Below are 15,746 nucleotides of genomic sequence, written 5' to 3'. Positions count from 1 at the left end.
TCCAGATAGCTTTTTTGCTGTCCCGAAGAACACAAAGATACTTTGCATGCATCTGTTTACAATGAATACAGTTTGCCATCGTAGGATGACGGTTAACAATGCGGAGAGCATGTCTATGAGCACGAACTGCATCGCAGCATGCCTCAGTCCACCAAGGGACAGGGACACAATGTGGTATAGAGGAAGTGTGACGAAAGGAATGTTCTGCAGTAGTAAGGATAATGTTTGTGAGATATTCCACCTGGTCATCACGACTGGGGAAATCTTGTTCTTCAAAGGTCGCTATGGAGGAGTAAAGCCACCAGTCATCCTTAGTAAGCTGCCATTCGGGTGTGCACGTGGGTGGGGTAGGAGTCAGCAAACGGACAGCACATGGGAAACGGTCACACGAGTAAGCGTCAGAAAGAACGGACCACTCAAGACAATGGGCAAGCTGGGCAGTGCAGGAGGCTAGGTCCAAATGGGAACAGGTATGTGAGGAGTTGGAAAGGAAAGTGGGTGCTCCGATGTTAAGGCAGAAGAGGTTGAGTTGATTAAGAAGATCAGCCAAGAGGGCACCTCTCCGACAGGTTCAGGGAGAAACCAAAGGGGATTATGCATATTAAAGTCACTGAGTAGCAGAAATGGGGGAAGTAGCTGCCCAAGAAGCTGAAGGAAGTCTGCCCTGGTGACACCGAATGATGGAGGGACATAAATAGTACAGAGGGAAAAAGTCAGGTGAGGAAGGAAAAGGCGAACTGCAACAGTTTGAAGATGGGTAGTCAGGGAGATGGGGTGACTATGAATGTCATTCCGTATCAGCAGTATGACGCTCCCATGAGATGGAATGCCGACCTCATGGGGAAGGTCAAAATGGACTGGGAAGAAATGTGAAAACTCAAAGCAGTCGTGAAGTCAAAATTTCGTTTCTTGAAGGCAGAGTACAAGGGGATTCTGCGATGCTAAAGGCAGCCATAAATCCTCTTTGTAGGACCAAAGGCAGAGAATGTTCCATTGGAGGAGAGTCACTATGAGGAAGAGATGTGGGGGTGTCATCTCGGTGGCTGCCGAGTGACAGCCTGTGAAGAATCGCTAGTACAGGGCACAGAAGGCGGAGGATCCTGCTCCATGGGGTCCACAGAAGCATCGGCTTACTTGTGCTGTGAGTCTGTGGAATCCAATGCTGAAAAACAGTTGGCAGTGTGCACCGGCAACAGGGAGGCTGGCCGGCCTAAGGTATCACGTGACAACACTGTCGAAAAGGATCTTCAACTCGATGAAGGAGAAGACCGTTTGCCTTTGGTGGACTTCTTCGATCCTTTCTGGTTAGAGGAAGGTTCGGGTGTTGTTTGGCTGGAGGGACGTCACTTGAGTATTCCTTCTGTCCTTGCTGGCCTACTGGTTGTGTAGCTGATGGCTTTGCCTCTTGAGACGAGAGTTTGATGGCTTGTTGCACACCCGAGTGAGGGGGTGGCGATGATACCTCGACACTGGGCGATTTCACAACCTGAGCTGAATTTGAGGTCACATGTCTATGGCTCACGTTCTTCATGGAGCGAGGAGTCACAAGAACAGAACTGTATGTGCCAGATGGGAAAACGCAGGGTTTGCGACTAGCCAGTAACTTGTGAGCTACTGGGTAAGGCACTTTTTCCTTTACATGGATCTCTTGGACAGCCCGCTCATCAAGATACATGGGAAAATCCCGAGAGGCAGCAGCATGGCCGCCATTGCAGTTGATACAGCTGGGAGAAGGAGGCAGACAATCACCCTCGTGCACATCCCTACCACAGGTTACCCATTTAGCTGGGGGTTGACAAGACATTCTAGTGTGGTTGATATGATGATACTGTGCACTGGGTTCAGAATTTGTGGTCGGACTGTGATAATTTCATAGCCTGCTTTGATCTTGGACAGAAGCACATTTCTATCAAAGGTGAGAAAAAGAGTGTGGGTGGCCACTAAGGAGGAATCTACCTTTTTCATCACCCGATGGATGGCAATGACACCCTGAGCAGAGAGGTAAGATTGAACTTCAGCCTTGGTTGGACCATCGAATAACCTAGTGTAAATAACACCATGGGAATAATTCAAAGTTCTATGAGCCTTGACACGAACAGGGTAGCCATGGAGAAGCGAGGCAGCAAGTAGTTGTCCCTGAGAATCAGAAATAGTCCCCAAAAGCAAAGTGCCATTCCGTAAACGAGAGCAGGATTTCACAGGGTCAGCAATTGCATCAACACCTTTCTGAATAATAAATGGATTTACCATGGCGAGGGAATGACCATCTTCAGTATGTGTGTATGACTCCGTAGTGTTACCACCTAGGACGCAGGAGGCCTGGGTTCGATTCCTGCTGGCAGGGGAGTGGGTGTTGTGTAACCTTCATCATCATTGACTTGCAAGTCGCCAATGTGACGTAAGCTATAAAGGACTTGCAATACGGCAGCTGATCTCCCCTGAATGGGGCCTCCCAGCCAACAATGCCATACGGTCATTTCATTATTCCCCCCCCCAATACGTGAGACTAGAAGGAGCCATGGTGCAGCGGGAAGCCTCATTACGTTTATGTTTCGTAGGCATTGATTGTGAAGACGATTGGCTCATTGTGAGAAAATCCCCCATGATTGCCAGTGTCTCCAATGGTGCCCCTACCAACTGGGGACTCCCTTCACAAGGGTGCGCACCTGCCTTAGGTGATTGTTCACACCTCAAGCCACACCTCCTGAACACCCGACAGAGGAACCAATCGGCAATTTAGGAGGGTTGCAGTTCACGCAATCGCCCCTCCCTGGACCTGACTTGTACCAGGGGGGTACTTGCAAACCCTATCTGTCAACCCGGGGCTGGGTATTACGCATTACCCAGTCACCTGTTATGGATCAGACACAGGGGTCAGCCTTCAGGAGCACACAGGGAGGAAGAAAAAAGAGAGGAACCTCAAACACCAAAGCAGAGGAACAAGAGGAGAAGGGAAACAAAGAAAGGAAAAGGGAGCAAAAAACAGTGGTGAGACTGTTCTTACATCAGTGACAGACAATGTGGAACATTCCCAATAACACCTCAGACATATTCCCCAAGGGAGGGGAAAAAGAATAGCAAGAGGATATACATGCAGCATGGAAGGGAAAAGATGCTGCAAAGGCTGGTACCCTCTGGTAACCAAGCAAAAACCCGCCAAAGAGTGTTGACCCCCCTGGGGGATTTCCTGTAGTTGATTGGCACATGTGACACAAACATAAACAGCACAGAGATATCACCAACTTTCGAGTCATCACACTCTGTGTAGCTTAAATACATGCCCATACCAACTTTTGAGATATTACACTATCCAGCTTCAGTACATGCACAGTCACACACGCAGACAAATGCATACACCCAGAGCAATGATATGGATACTAAAAAGCAAAAAGGAGTTTCTGTGAATAGAAAAATTTAGTTTTCAACATAATTTCCGCTGTGTTTGATCACTGATTCAGCAAGATTTAAAATTTATCATTTCTTGAGATAAAATTTGTTTTAGCTCTTCATAATACACATTTACAGCACAGGTAACGTCTTTGTTCCAATAAAACTGTTTTGAAGCCCAGTTTGTCATGTTTGTCATCTTAAAGGCTGATACATGAATAGATGTGAACTATTTTTTTGCTCACTGCTTTCATCACTCACTTCCGCTTCAACTAAATACATAAATGGTCATGTACTACTGTGCAACCAGTCACAGATTTATCCTTATCAAAACTGTCAAGCATGTTGGTATAAGGTGACTCTCACAATGGAATCTTCATCACTTTTCTCACTATCTAAAAGGTTATCAGTTTACTTCTATGGAGCACTTTCTGCTTAACCTGTCTTTGACTCTGACTGTGGTTTTGTGTCTAGTATGTAATAATATAATACAACTTTTCCAAACATGCTCTGCTAATAACAAACACAGTGCCCATCACAAACACATATTTTTCATACGAAGATGCTCATTCTCAATTATATGTGCCCATTCACAGGAGATATCCACCAGTTCAACAATATCAGGACTCTTAATGTGATGGTTTCTTACCACGATAAAATTTTATTGATCATTTCTTTCAGAATATCAGAATCAGTAGAGCAGCTAGAGCCTTTTGAAACAATAGTGCTTGCATAACTGTAAAAAATGCCACTGTGAAACACCTATGAAATTGACTCTCTTCGTATTTGCACAGTGCTCTTTGTTTTGAAATAAAAATATTTCATCACGCACAATTCCTCTTCTTACCAATTTTTACAAGATATGCAAGTAAGGTAGCTGCCAATAAACAATTATATACTGTGTCTCTTTCAAAGATTGAACAAAACCAATAAGAGAGTCACACTCGTCAACAGTACTGCTGATTAAAAATTTCATGCAATTTCGCATAAATTTAGCAAATTTTTAAATTCATCTTGGTTAAAAATTGAAAGGGAAAGTAAAGTATCTGACAAGAACAAATGTTATATGTTCAAGAAAGTGAGTTTCCCTAGCAGAAGTTAATGGGAAGCCAAAGTAACAGACTAAGAAAGAAGTCATTCAGTAATTAGGACTTTTGAAAAGATGATACTAGACATGTTTTTGCAGTTTCTGAAAAATACAATAGGAAGTACTATTTAAACACCAAGGAATGCTAACATCTTTGTCATTATCACTGAACAAATATCTATGATCCCATAGAGAACAGCAAAATGTGCTTTCATCCTGTTCCTAAGAAGACTCTTGCCAAAATTATGTCACTAAACATGCAACATCTTTTTAAACGCTAACTGTCTACTGATACCACAGAGATATTTCAGATGTTACAGTACTATTTAATTTATCTATTTTCAGGGACCAGTACCTTTTCCGTCCAGAAGACGAATAAACCACAAAATCAGCAGAGGATCAACACTTCAATGCATCTTCTAATTACTTGTCTTCATTATCTGATAAGAATAAGTAATTCACTATCAGTATGAAACTTTCATGCGCTGCCTATAATTCATTCTATATGTCCAGAATGAACTTGGAAAGTACGAAAGAGGTACTGACAGATTAAAGCTTTTAGTTTGGATGACTCAGTTGTTAGTGCTTAAAGGAGAGCAGCTCAGTTCCATTTCCTGTTCAGAACAAAATTTTAGTAAGTAAGCAAGTTTTGATCCTACGTGTATTTGTGATATTGTTGCATGAATGTTATGGGTGAAAAAATGTATGTCTCATGTGTGGCACTGTCAGTATGTACTCATATTTCTTATCTTATACCATTAAGGAAAATCCCAAATGAAAGTTAATAAATGCTCACTACAGAGACGAAGTGTTGGGCAGGCACATTAAGTGACTGCTGCTCCACTGCAGCATGTTCTACCCCACCAGGATTTGACTTAAACTCAAAAATTAAGTCTGGGCAAGTACACATTATGACGAAGAAAAGAAGTTTTACAGTTGAACAGTGTTGATCACCACTCTAATATGCGTGCCCACTTCTCAATACTTCCTCTGTGTGCTCTGTCCTCAAACTATTTTGTTCAGTCATTGTATCTTGCATCTAATCAGTTTCCTAACCATTATAATTTCAGTAAATGATTTTATTGTATAAGACAACATTTTTAAGTCCATTTTCCTTACAAAATACCAACAAACATTTTTATTCAAATACAATCCAACCCACAAACATAAATAAATTACTTAGACTGCCGAGTTTCACCCGGAAGTTATTTTTCAGTGGGTGGGAAAGCTCAATTGCCTCAATCCAGCAAACAGTCTGTTTTATTCTCTAAAACGCAAAAATATTTCAAATTGCACTGTTCATAGGCAGTCACAAATAACTTTAAAATAAACGAAATATGAAGACCATTTACAAAAATACATTTTAAAAAAGAATGTTTCACAATAAACTTACAAAAAACAGTATTTTAAAAGACCATTATCACACATCATAGAAAATTACAGACCTAGTTGACAATGATGGATAATTCATAACGTTGTGTTATCTTCACAGAAGTGATGTTAATTTTCACTGTGCAAGTGCAAGTATTTACAGCTGCTATGAGTCCTCAGTTCTTGCTACAATGGTTTATAGCTTTTCTTGGTAGATTTGTCAATTACTTTGATCTTGTGGGTCTGTGTTAGTTATTAAAGAAGATACAAAAACATAAAATCACATGTTTTATTAAGTCCTCCTTACCCAATATACTAATTGACATTAAAAATAATAAATTCATATTTCACATTTATATCTCAGAGTTAGGTTCTACCTGATATATTTCCACCTTTGCCAGAAATGTACAGATGCACCAATTTATTCTAATAAAACATCAATTTACATTGTATTATAAGCTAAATGTCAATAAAATATATGTACATGTCATGATTTCTGTGAGTTAGTTTCATTTTGGAATAAAGATCTTTACCCCACCTCGTTTATTATTTCTTTAATATACAGCCGAACATGTATCATAAGTTTTTCTGCAAGTGTTAATTCAATATAAAGTGCAAACATTTCCAAAAAGCTGAATAAAATAAATTACTTCACAGGAATTTTAAATATGTACAAGCTTGTAATAATAATAATATTTTACTATTATTATTATTATTATCATTTGTTCATTCTCTGATAATTTTGTAGAATGATATAAACAAAACACTTTCTAAAGAAGTATACAATATGGTACACAAAAAGGAGAAAACTTCATATGGAAGCAAATGTTTGATTTAACATTGTATAAAAGCAATGAACATCTTATCACCACCATCAGAATCCCCCCCCCCCCACACACACACACTATTTATCATGCCAATCAAAAGGCAAAATTCCTTTATTAACATCTGAAAATAAGACAATTTCAGCAAAAAGAATTCAGTATTCAGGATTACAGTATTTTAATAGTATGTACAAAGGAGTAGTACACAATGACTTATAACTGCATACTCTACCTACATCCAGCACAATTTTTGTGCCATGGTGGCATATCAAAACAAGACTAACACAAAAGCAGAACTAATGAACATATCTCTCTGCATGTGACAATCATATATGAATACACAAATATGTCAAGAAAAGGAATTTCTGATAAATAAGGAGACACTATCATCAAACATAATAATACAGCATACATTGGTTACAGGCTATATAATGTATTTAGACTTGTAAGTCTGATGGTTTGATTAGCAACTATTTTAAATCTAATACCTATTTTAAAATTCACACCATTTTAGTTTCACATACTATGTAAGGGCAAAAACTACATGCGTCTGAACACAATAATCTACAATATACTTTGAAGCTATCAAACTGTTGTATAAAGTTGTCAGTGGTGTAAAGGGCCATACACACATTCAGAAATGTAAAATTTTGCACTTCATAAAATGAAAAAAAAAATGTAGTATCCTATGACTATAACATCAATGAGTCACTGTTGAAATTGGACAACTCATAAATAAAGTTCTGTGATGTCAGTGAAAGTGATATTGACTCAATTGAAAAAGACTTTGAACTTTCCATTACCAAACTGCCAGAGCTTAATTTCATAGTTATTAACATATATAGAGCACCAAGTGGAAACCTGTCTGTCTTCATGAATAAACTAGAGGTTCTGCTGAACAGGATCAGTACACTAAATATGAAGATAGTGCTTTGTGGGTATTTCAGTATTGATTTTTCAAAAGACAGCAGCACCAGAGATACTTAGATAAATATGACCAACACATTCAATATGATCCTCACAATACAAAGTCCAACAAGATTAACAGAATGCACAAATTCCATTATTGACCAAATATTCATCTCAGAAACAACTTACAGATTCACTAGCAGAGTACTGAGCATGGGTTATAGTGATCATGAGGCAGAGCTGCTGTGTATAGAAATGCCCACAAGTAGTAGCAGTTCCGGAAAAGTATTTGAAAAAAGAACCTTTTCTGAAGATAACATCAGAATTTTTAATCTCTTACTAGCGAAGGAAAACTGGGAAAGCATCGGCACTCATAACAATGTTGATAACATGTACATGAGTTTTCAGAGCATCTTTCTTCACTACTTTAATGTAGCATTTCCAAAAGTAGTAGACACAGTAAAACTTAACAATAATAAGCAATGGGTAACTAAGGGCATACAAATTTCGAGTGAGAGAAACAGATTTCTGTAGTACTCTTGTGAGAAATATAGAATAACCCAAGAATTCACAGATTATTCAAAAGCCTACAAAAGAATCTATGGTAGAGTAGTCAAAGAGGCAAAAATTATGTGGAATGACAATTTGATAAGAAACTCATCTAACAAAATGTGATCCACGTGGAGAGTTATAAAGAAAGAAATTTATAGTTCAGTGCCAAAGAAAAAGAATGTATCAGTAACACTAGAAGGCTCAAAAGTCACAGACCCAAATTCAGTTGTGGAAAAATTCAGTGAATACTTCACCTCACTAGTTTAAGACCTCATTCAGGTACACTGTCAAGGACCAGTCCCAAGTTTCTCCAGCAAGTTAGTGATCTCGACTGCTTCTATGTATGTGTATGAAACAAACCCCAATGAAATTATAAGTAAAATTAAATCATTAAGCAATAAAATGTCACGTGGTCTTGATGAAGTACCTGATTTCATATTAAAAGCATGTGATCACCACATAGCAAACCCCTTGGCAAATATTTTCAACCTCTCTTTAAAAACTGGTGTATTTCCAGATATTTTTAAAATAGCAGAAGTTTCACTACTGCTAAAAAAAGGTTCTTCTGAAAAAATATCAAACTACCGACCCATCTCACAGTTAAGTTCCTTCTCAAAAATTCTAGAAAAACTCTTCTATGACAGGCTTTTAAGTTTCATAAATAAATATGCACCTCTTACAGTACAACAACATGGTTTTAGAAAGTCTAAATCTACATAGACAGCAATTTTCGAATTCTTAGACTGCATTTTAAAATCCCTTGATCAACATAAATTAGCTGCAGGTATTTTTCTAGATCTATCAAAAGCCTTTGGCGTCCTGGACCATAACATTCTGCTCGAAAAATTAGAAAGACGAGGAGTAAGAGGTGTAGCACATAGCTGGTCGAGTTCATACCTAAAAAAACCGCTGGCAGAAAGTATCACTTCAGTATGAATTCAAACAATGGAATAAAACAAGAAACAACTCCTTTCTTTCTAGGGAGTTACCAATAAAATATGGAGGACCACAGGGCTCAATCTTAGGTTCACTACTATTCTTGATTTATGTGGACTAAGTTGAATATATAAGTCTGTGGCAGAATTGCCAGAAAATATTAATATCTTTGCTTTTTTTGTACTTCGTTTTACTTACTTTGGTTGTTGACTAGTTGGTGTGAGACATTCGTCATGACTGTTACCGTTATTGTTGAAAACTATTTCTGTGTGTTTTGATTTATCTTGTGCCAATAAAAATATTACATAGTGAAAGTAAATGGTGTTTTCTGTGTTATAAGTATAACACTCGCCATACTGGTGACCTCTGACGCGCAACATACGTCCGATTCGACAATGTGGCCATTTACTTCAACATCTCCACATCGCTCACCTTCCGCTCCTTTCGGAATACAACATGATACTAATGGTGCCTCTACACTGTCTTTCCACGGTTTCCCACGCACAACGCCACCAACAACTGGGATAAAATTGGAAGATAAGTACAACGCCGTGGAGTTTCTCCGTCATCAACAATGCCGTTGTGGACTCTTTCAACATCGTCAGTGATGTCACCTGCTATGAAATCTTTTTCTACGTTCGTCTATAACAAACCAATCATGAGTGCTGTGCCTAAATTTGTGACACACAGTGCGTCGAATGTACAACCTCCTGTGACATATAGTGTGCAACAGTGCCCCAACACTATGAACCTCACCGACTTTTTGAGCCTACAGATCACTTGGAGCTCCACATATATTGCTGATAAATCGGTTTTGGACACATTCTCTCCCCACCCACTACAAGACCCACTACAAAAACAGATGGGTACAAATTTCAGTGACAACAATTACTGGTTGGACAGTCGTCCCGCACCGATTATTTCCGCAGCCCCGGCTGCACCTGCCGCGCCAGCCGTGTTTAAACCAGCCGCCGCGAACGCCGCGAGTGACAGCTTCATAAACACTCCGCCACTCCCATCCGCTGTGCTATCAAATCTGTTACATCCACAACACAACAGTGAGAAAATTTCTAAATTACCAAGATTCTCGATGGACAATCCGCATACGTGGTTTATTTTGGCAGAGACTATATTCACCGCCCTAAACATTGATTCAGACAGTGCTAAATTTATTCTAAACATTGATTCAGACAGTGCTAAATTTATTGCGCTTATTAATGCCCTAGAGGACCACGCTGAGTGGGTACAGGACTTTGTGCTGTCGGCGGACCCCGCAAATCGTTACACACTGGCAAAACAAAGTCTGTTTTATACATACTGCAAGATGTACATCTCAAAGACTCGACTCCTTCACAACTGTGACGACGTATCAGAGCAGTCTTCGATAGCAAAACTATGCCAGATGAAGCTTTACTTTCTTTCTGGGTTGCAAAGCTGCCGCAAGCTATCCAACTGCAGCTCCTATCACATGATCAGGAACCTCTACAAGCGAAATTATTGCTGGCCGACGCCACATATAAGATAATCAACAGAAGAAAGTTATCTACGTGTGCCCCCCTTGATATTACGCCTCCCCCGCGTGGCAGAGGCCGATATTTCCAAAACAACAGACAGAGTACACTGGCTGAGCACCAGATTCCACACCGTCCTTCACCATCCCATACCACAGCTTCAAGTGACGTCCTTCACCCGGTAACAACACAGGATCAGCAAGTTTATCCTCTCTGCTGGTATCACTCAGTTTACGGTAATACAGCAAGGAACTGCCGTTCACCCTGTGCAATGCGCCCAAACACACACGGCGGGCCGCTATACGCGCACCGGTCTGCACTGTGACGTCAAGTCGCCTAACAGATCACAGGCTAGTACTTCCGAATTATTCTCTCAGACGTTTGTATATCCGAGATTAGCTTTTCAGAAATGGTTTTTAGTGGGCACTGGTGCCAATGTGAGCGTCATTCCATGTTCAATGGTCACTTCTACAATCACGCATTCGCCTCACCAAATCAGAGCAACCAACAATTCCTCATTAAAGGTTTATGGTGTAACGCAACTTCGCATTTACTTCGATGATACACGTAATTATGAATGGACATTTTCGGTAGTAGAAATCGACGAGCCAGTATTAGGTTCAAAATGGCTCTGAGCACTATGGGACTTTTAACATCTATGGTCATCAGTCCCCTAGAACTTAGAACTACTTAAACCTAACTAACCTAAGGACAGCACTCAACACCCAGTCATCATCACGAGGCAGAGAAAATCCCTGACCCCGCCGGAAATCGAACCTGTGAACCCGGGCGCGGGAAACGAGAACGCTACTGCACGACCACGAGCTGCGGACCCAGTATTAGGATTGGACTTCTTAACTGCTCATAGCTTTTCTTTGGACTTAATTAGACCTGCCCTCTGCTCAGTGGATTTTAAACAAAAATTTTCGGCGAGATTTTCCCCATCCACGCCGACAGAATGCAGCTCGAATACGTCCTGTCAACAAGACAAAGAGACAGTTTCTATTCTATCTGAGGAGGTCAAAGCTGCCGTTGTGAACTTAGTTACGCAACGCCTTGAAATCGACCAACTGTCCGAAGACAATGCAAAGCTACTTCAACATTGTGATGTCCTGACTGATGAATTGCGCGGGTTTAGAGAGGAGGTCAAGATTAAAAGTAATAACACGCACGAAACTACACGGGACCTGCATACCGCACCGCTGTTTATATGCGCAATGATTCCTTCGTGCAGTAACACCATAGTCAATGGAACCCCGCCGACTGTCGCACGGCGCAGCTCCGCGAACAACACTGCAGCTTTCACTGAACTACCGTTCAATGATAACGTATTTCAGGTTAGTTCCCTTTCATACTTACCGCGCACCCATGATAACGTCGCTCCTTCCTGCGTCCCTCCACATATTTCGGCCACATCTATTCACAAAATCAAGGCCATTACTACGGGCGTCTGTCACAGGCTTAACACAACTGAGGGACCGCCTGTCCGTTCTCGCCCCCGACGCCTCAATGCAAAAAAAATTACCACTGCCAAAGAATGTATTAATGAACTTTTACACTTGGGTATAGCCCGCCCCTCGGACAGTGCGTGGGCTTCCCCAATACATGTCATTCCCAAAAAGGACAATTCCTTTCGACTCTGTGGATACTATAAGCGTTTGAACGCCAGAACAATACTTGATAACTACCCTGTACCACACCTCCAAGATTTTTCACAATCCATGTTCGGTGCCAATTTTTTCTCTGTGTTAGACCGCAAAAAGGCATACCATCAGATTCCGATGCACCCAGAAGATATCCCCAAAACCGCTATCATCACCCCCTTTGGACTATATTAATATTTGTTTATGCCTTACGGATTGAAGAATGCCGCCCAGACCTGGCAAAGGTTCATTGACACCATTCTACATAGCCTTAATTTTTGCTATGCCTACCTCGACGACATTATTATTTTCTCCACAACTGCCGAGGGACACAAACAACACCTCCAACAGGTTTTTGATAGATTGGCACGACACGAAGTTGAGATTAATCGTGACAAATCCCAACTGGAGACGCCAGGTTATTTTCCTGGGACATTTGGTCAATAATGAGGACATTCGTCTCACCTCAGATAGAGTACAACAAATACTTGACCTTCCCCTCCCTCAAACCTATAAAGAGTTACGTAGATACCTCGGAATGGTAAATTTTTTTAGGATCCACATTCCACATGCGGCATCTCTTCAAGCCCCTCTGACTGAGGCCTTAAAGGGAAAGAACACCACAGGTGACAGACACATAGAATGGGATCAGACCATGCAGCGAGCCTTCGACTCACTTAAGTATGCCTTGGTGAACGCTATTACCCTGTCTCATTCTCACCCTGACGCCTCCCTGACAACAACCACAGACGCTAGCGATAATGCCATTGGCGCAGTTTTGCAACAGACCCTACCAACAGGTTTTACACCCCTGCGTTTCTTTCCAAAAAAGCTCACCGAAATGCAAAGAAAGTGGTCCTCATTTGATCGTGAATGTTACGCCATTTATGAGGCCATACAGTACTTTCGTACAGATACTGAAGCTCGACTTGTGACAGTTTGTTGAGGCTCTCTGCAAACCAGCATTAGATGTACTACCCAGAAGGTTTCGCCATATGGATCTGGTATTACAATATGTTTCAGACTTTCAATATATCAGGGGTAATGACAATGTTGCAGGAGACTACCGGTCACACCTGTCCTCCCTGAAGACAGCTATTGATCCTCACCACTTACACGAGCTCCAGCTATCCGACCCAGAGATACAGCACCTTCTTTCTGACTCTGATACTTCATTACAAATTGCTCTACTTCCCTTCCCTAATGATGATTGCTCTTTGTATTGTGACATTAAAACAGGTCATCCTCGTCCTATAGTCCCAAAAGCTCTTAGGAAAGACGTTTTCGACACAATCCACAATCTCGGCCACCTGAGCATTCACGCGACTATGCGCCTCATTACAGGGAGATACGTTTGGACTAATGTAAAAAAGAGATTGTAATCGGTGGGTGAGAGCATGCATACCTTGCCAGAGAGCCAAAATACACAAAAATACTAAGCCCCCATTAGGCAAATTTACTGTGCCCTCAGGTAGATTCCGTTATGTCCATTTGGACATCGTCGGTCCGTTACTGATATCTAACAACTTGCATTACTTACTGATCATGATAGATCATGCCACACGTTGGGCCGATGCTATCCCCATCGCGGACATTACGGCCGACACTGTAGCTAACGCTTTTGTCCACCATTGGCTTTCTCGTTTTGGTTGCCCTACTTCACTTACCACAGACCAGTTGAGGCAGTTTGAATCTAAACTGTTTAATCACCACTGTCAACTGTGTGGTATCAACAAATTCAGAACTACAGCCTATCACCCGCAATCTAACGGCCTAATAGAACGATGGCACCGTACCCTGAAGGTCACTCTCATGTGTCATTCTTCCTCTTGGACTGAGGCACTCCCCTGGGTCCTTTTAGGTTTGAGGACGGTTTTCAAAGAAGACCTAAAAGCGTCAGTTGCTGAGATGGTATACGGAGAAAATCTCGCACTTCCGGCGGATTTTCTTGATGATCCTCCTCTACTTCCCGAGTTGATACGACAGGTTCAACAGCATATCACCAAGTTATGTTTTCCGCAACCTCGATCGCATGCTACCCCTCTGGTTTTCATCCACCCACACCTCAGTTCTTGTAACTATGTGATGCTTAGAGAATATGCCGTGCGTCCACCCCTTGCTCCACCCTACACTGGCTCATACCGGGTCCTGTCACACTCTGACAATACTTATATGATCCTCTTTAAGAACAAACCATCTGTCTTGTCCATTGAGCGCTTGAAACCAGCATGGATCCTTAACAACACCGACATACACAATAATGAATTTGTTTTGATAATGAATTTGTTTTGCAGGAAACTTAAGAGGTCTGTCCTCTCCCTTCTCCACAAGCTAATCAAACACTCTCTGCAAGTCAAGGCCCCCCCTCTTCTATACTTCACGTCTCCAAGTGCCAGCAGTAATGAACTAGTGTTTCAAGTGAACTTGAGTGACTATGATGTGGACTCTACAAAAATACAACTTGTGGACACTTTTCTTTTTTTATTTGAAATTCAAAACAATTCTGTGCCATCTGACCAGAAAGGCATTAAGCTATTACAGTGCTTCAATGTGGATTTCAGCCTATGTAAACTCCAATAATGTTTTATTTATAAGAGTAACCCCCCTTCTCCTTTGTCTTCCCCGAATCCTCCTACCCCAATTGCTATCACCTGTGCTGGCCGCACCGTACGGCCACCTCTCAGATTTCGAGATTACGTCATGCCTTAAATGTCTACCTTCCCTTAATCACTTACTCCTCATCACTCCTGCTATGCACTCCGTGCTCCTCGGGGTGGGGGGTGGGAGGGTGGGGGGGGGGGGGGGGGAGGGCTCTGTGGCAGAACTGCCAGAAAATATTAATATCTTTGCGTTTTTGTACTTCGTTTTACTTACTTTGGTTGTTGACTAGTTGGTGTGAGACATTCGTCATGACTGTTACCGTGATTGTCGAAAACTATTTCTTTGTGTTTTGATTTATCTTGTGCCAATAAAAATATTACATAGTGAAAGTAAATGGTGTTTTCTGTGTTATAAGTATAACACTCGCCACAAGTCCCACAAAAACTATCCTGTTTGCCGATGACACCAGCATATTGCTCACTGGATCCAGTCCAGAAACTTTGCGGTCCACAGCAGAAAGTTCTATGAAAAGACTTTCTGAGTGGTTAAAAAAAAACACCTCATTATAAATACTGAAAAAACTGTGTGTGTCGATTTTCATTTAATTCCTCCAACTAATCAAATGTCTATTCAAGCCCAATTAAAAAATGATCCCCTAGAAAATCTAAGTGTCACAAAATTCTTGGGTCTTTGGGTTCAGCAAGACTTAAAGTGGGACACACATGTAAATAACTTGTGTAGAAAACTATCATCTGTGTGCTATTTCCTAAGAATTTTAAAGGCTACAACAAGCAAAACAACAGTACTGGGCATACTATGCACAGTTCCACTCACTAATCCGATATGGGATCACTTTCTGGGGATACTCAATTCACAGTTTAAAGGTTTTTAGAATGCAGAAAAGAGCTTTAAGAATAATTTGTGG

General features: G+C 41.1%; 1 protein-coding gene across 1 annotated transcript in view; it reads left to right on the top strand.

The window, feature by feature from the left end:
- LOC126419930 (uncharacterized) overlaps window positions 1-6,375 on the top strand; it is a 477,157-nt gene extending 470,782 nt beyond the window's left edge. The window contains exon 4 of the mRNA XM_050087219.1: window positions 4,820-6,375. Within this exon, the coding sequence (XP_049943176.1) occupies window positions 4,820-4,853 (34 nt within the window). The 3' untranslated portion in view covers window positions 4,854-6,375. The remainder of the gene's footprint in view (window positions 1-4,819) is intronic.
- Window positions 6,376-15,746: the final 9,371 nt, after the last annotated feature.

The sequence above is a fragment of the Schistocerca serialis genome, chromosome 9, assembly GCF_023864345.2.
Source record: "Schistocerca serialis cubense isolate TAMUIC-IGC-003099 chromosome 9, iqSchSeri2.2, whole genome shotgun sequence".
NCBI lineage: Eukaryota > Metazoa > Arthropoda > Insecta > Orthoptera > Acrididae > Schistocerca > Schistocerca serialis.
Note: the sequence above shows the minus strand (reverse complement) of the source record. Positions and strands in the feature narration are given on the sequence as shown.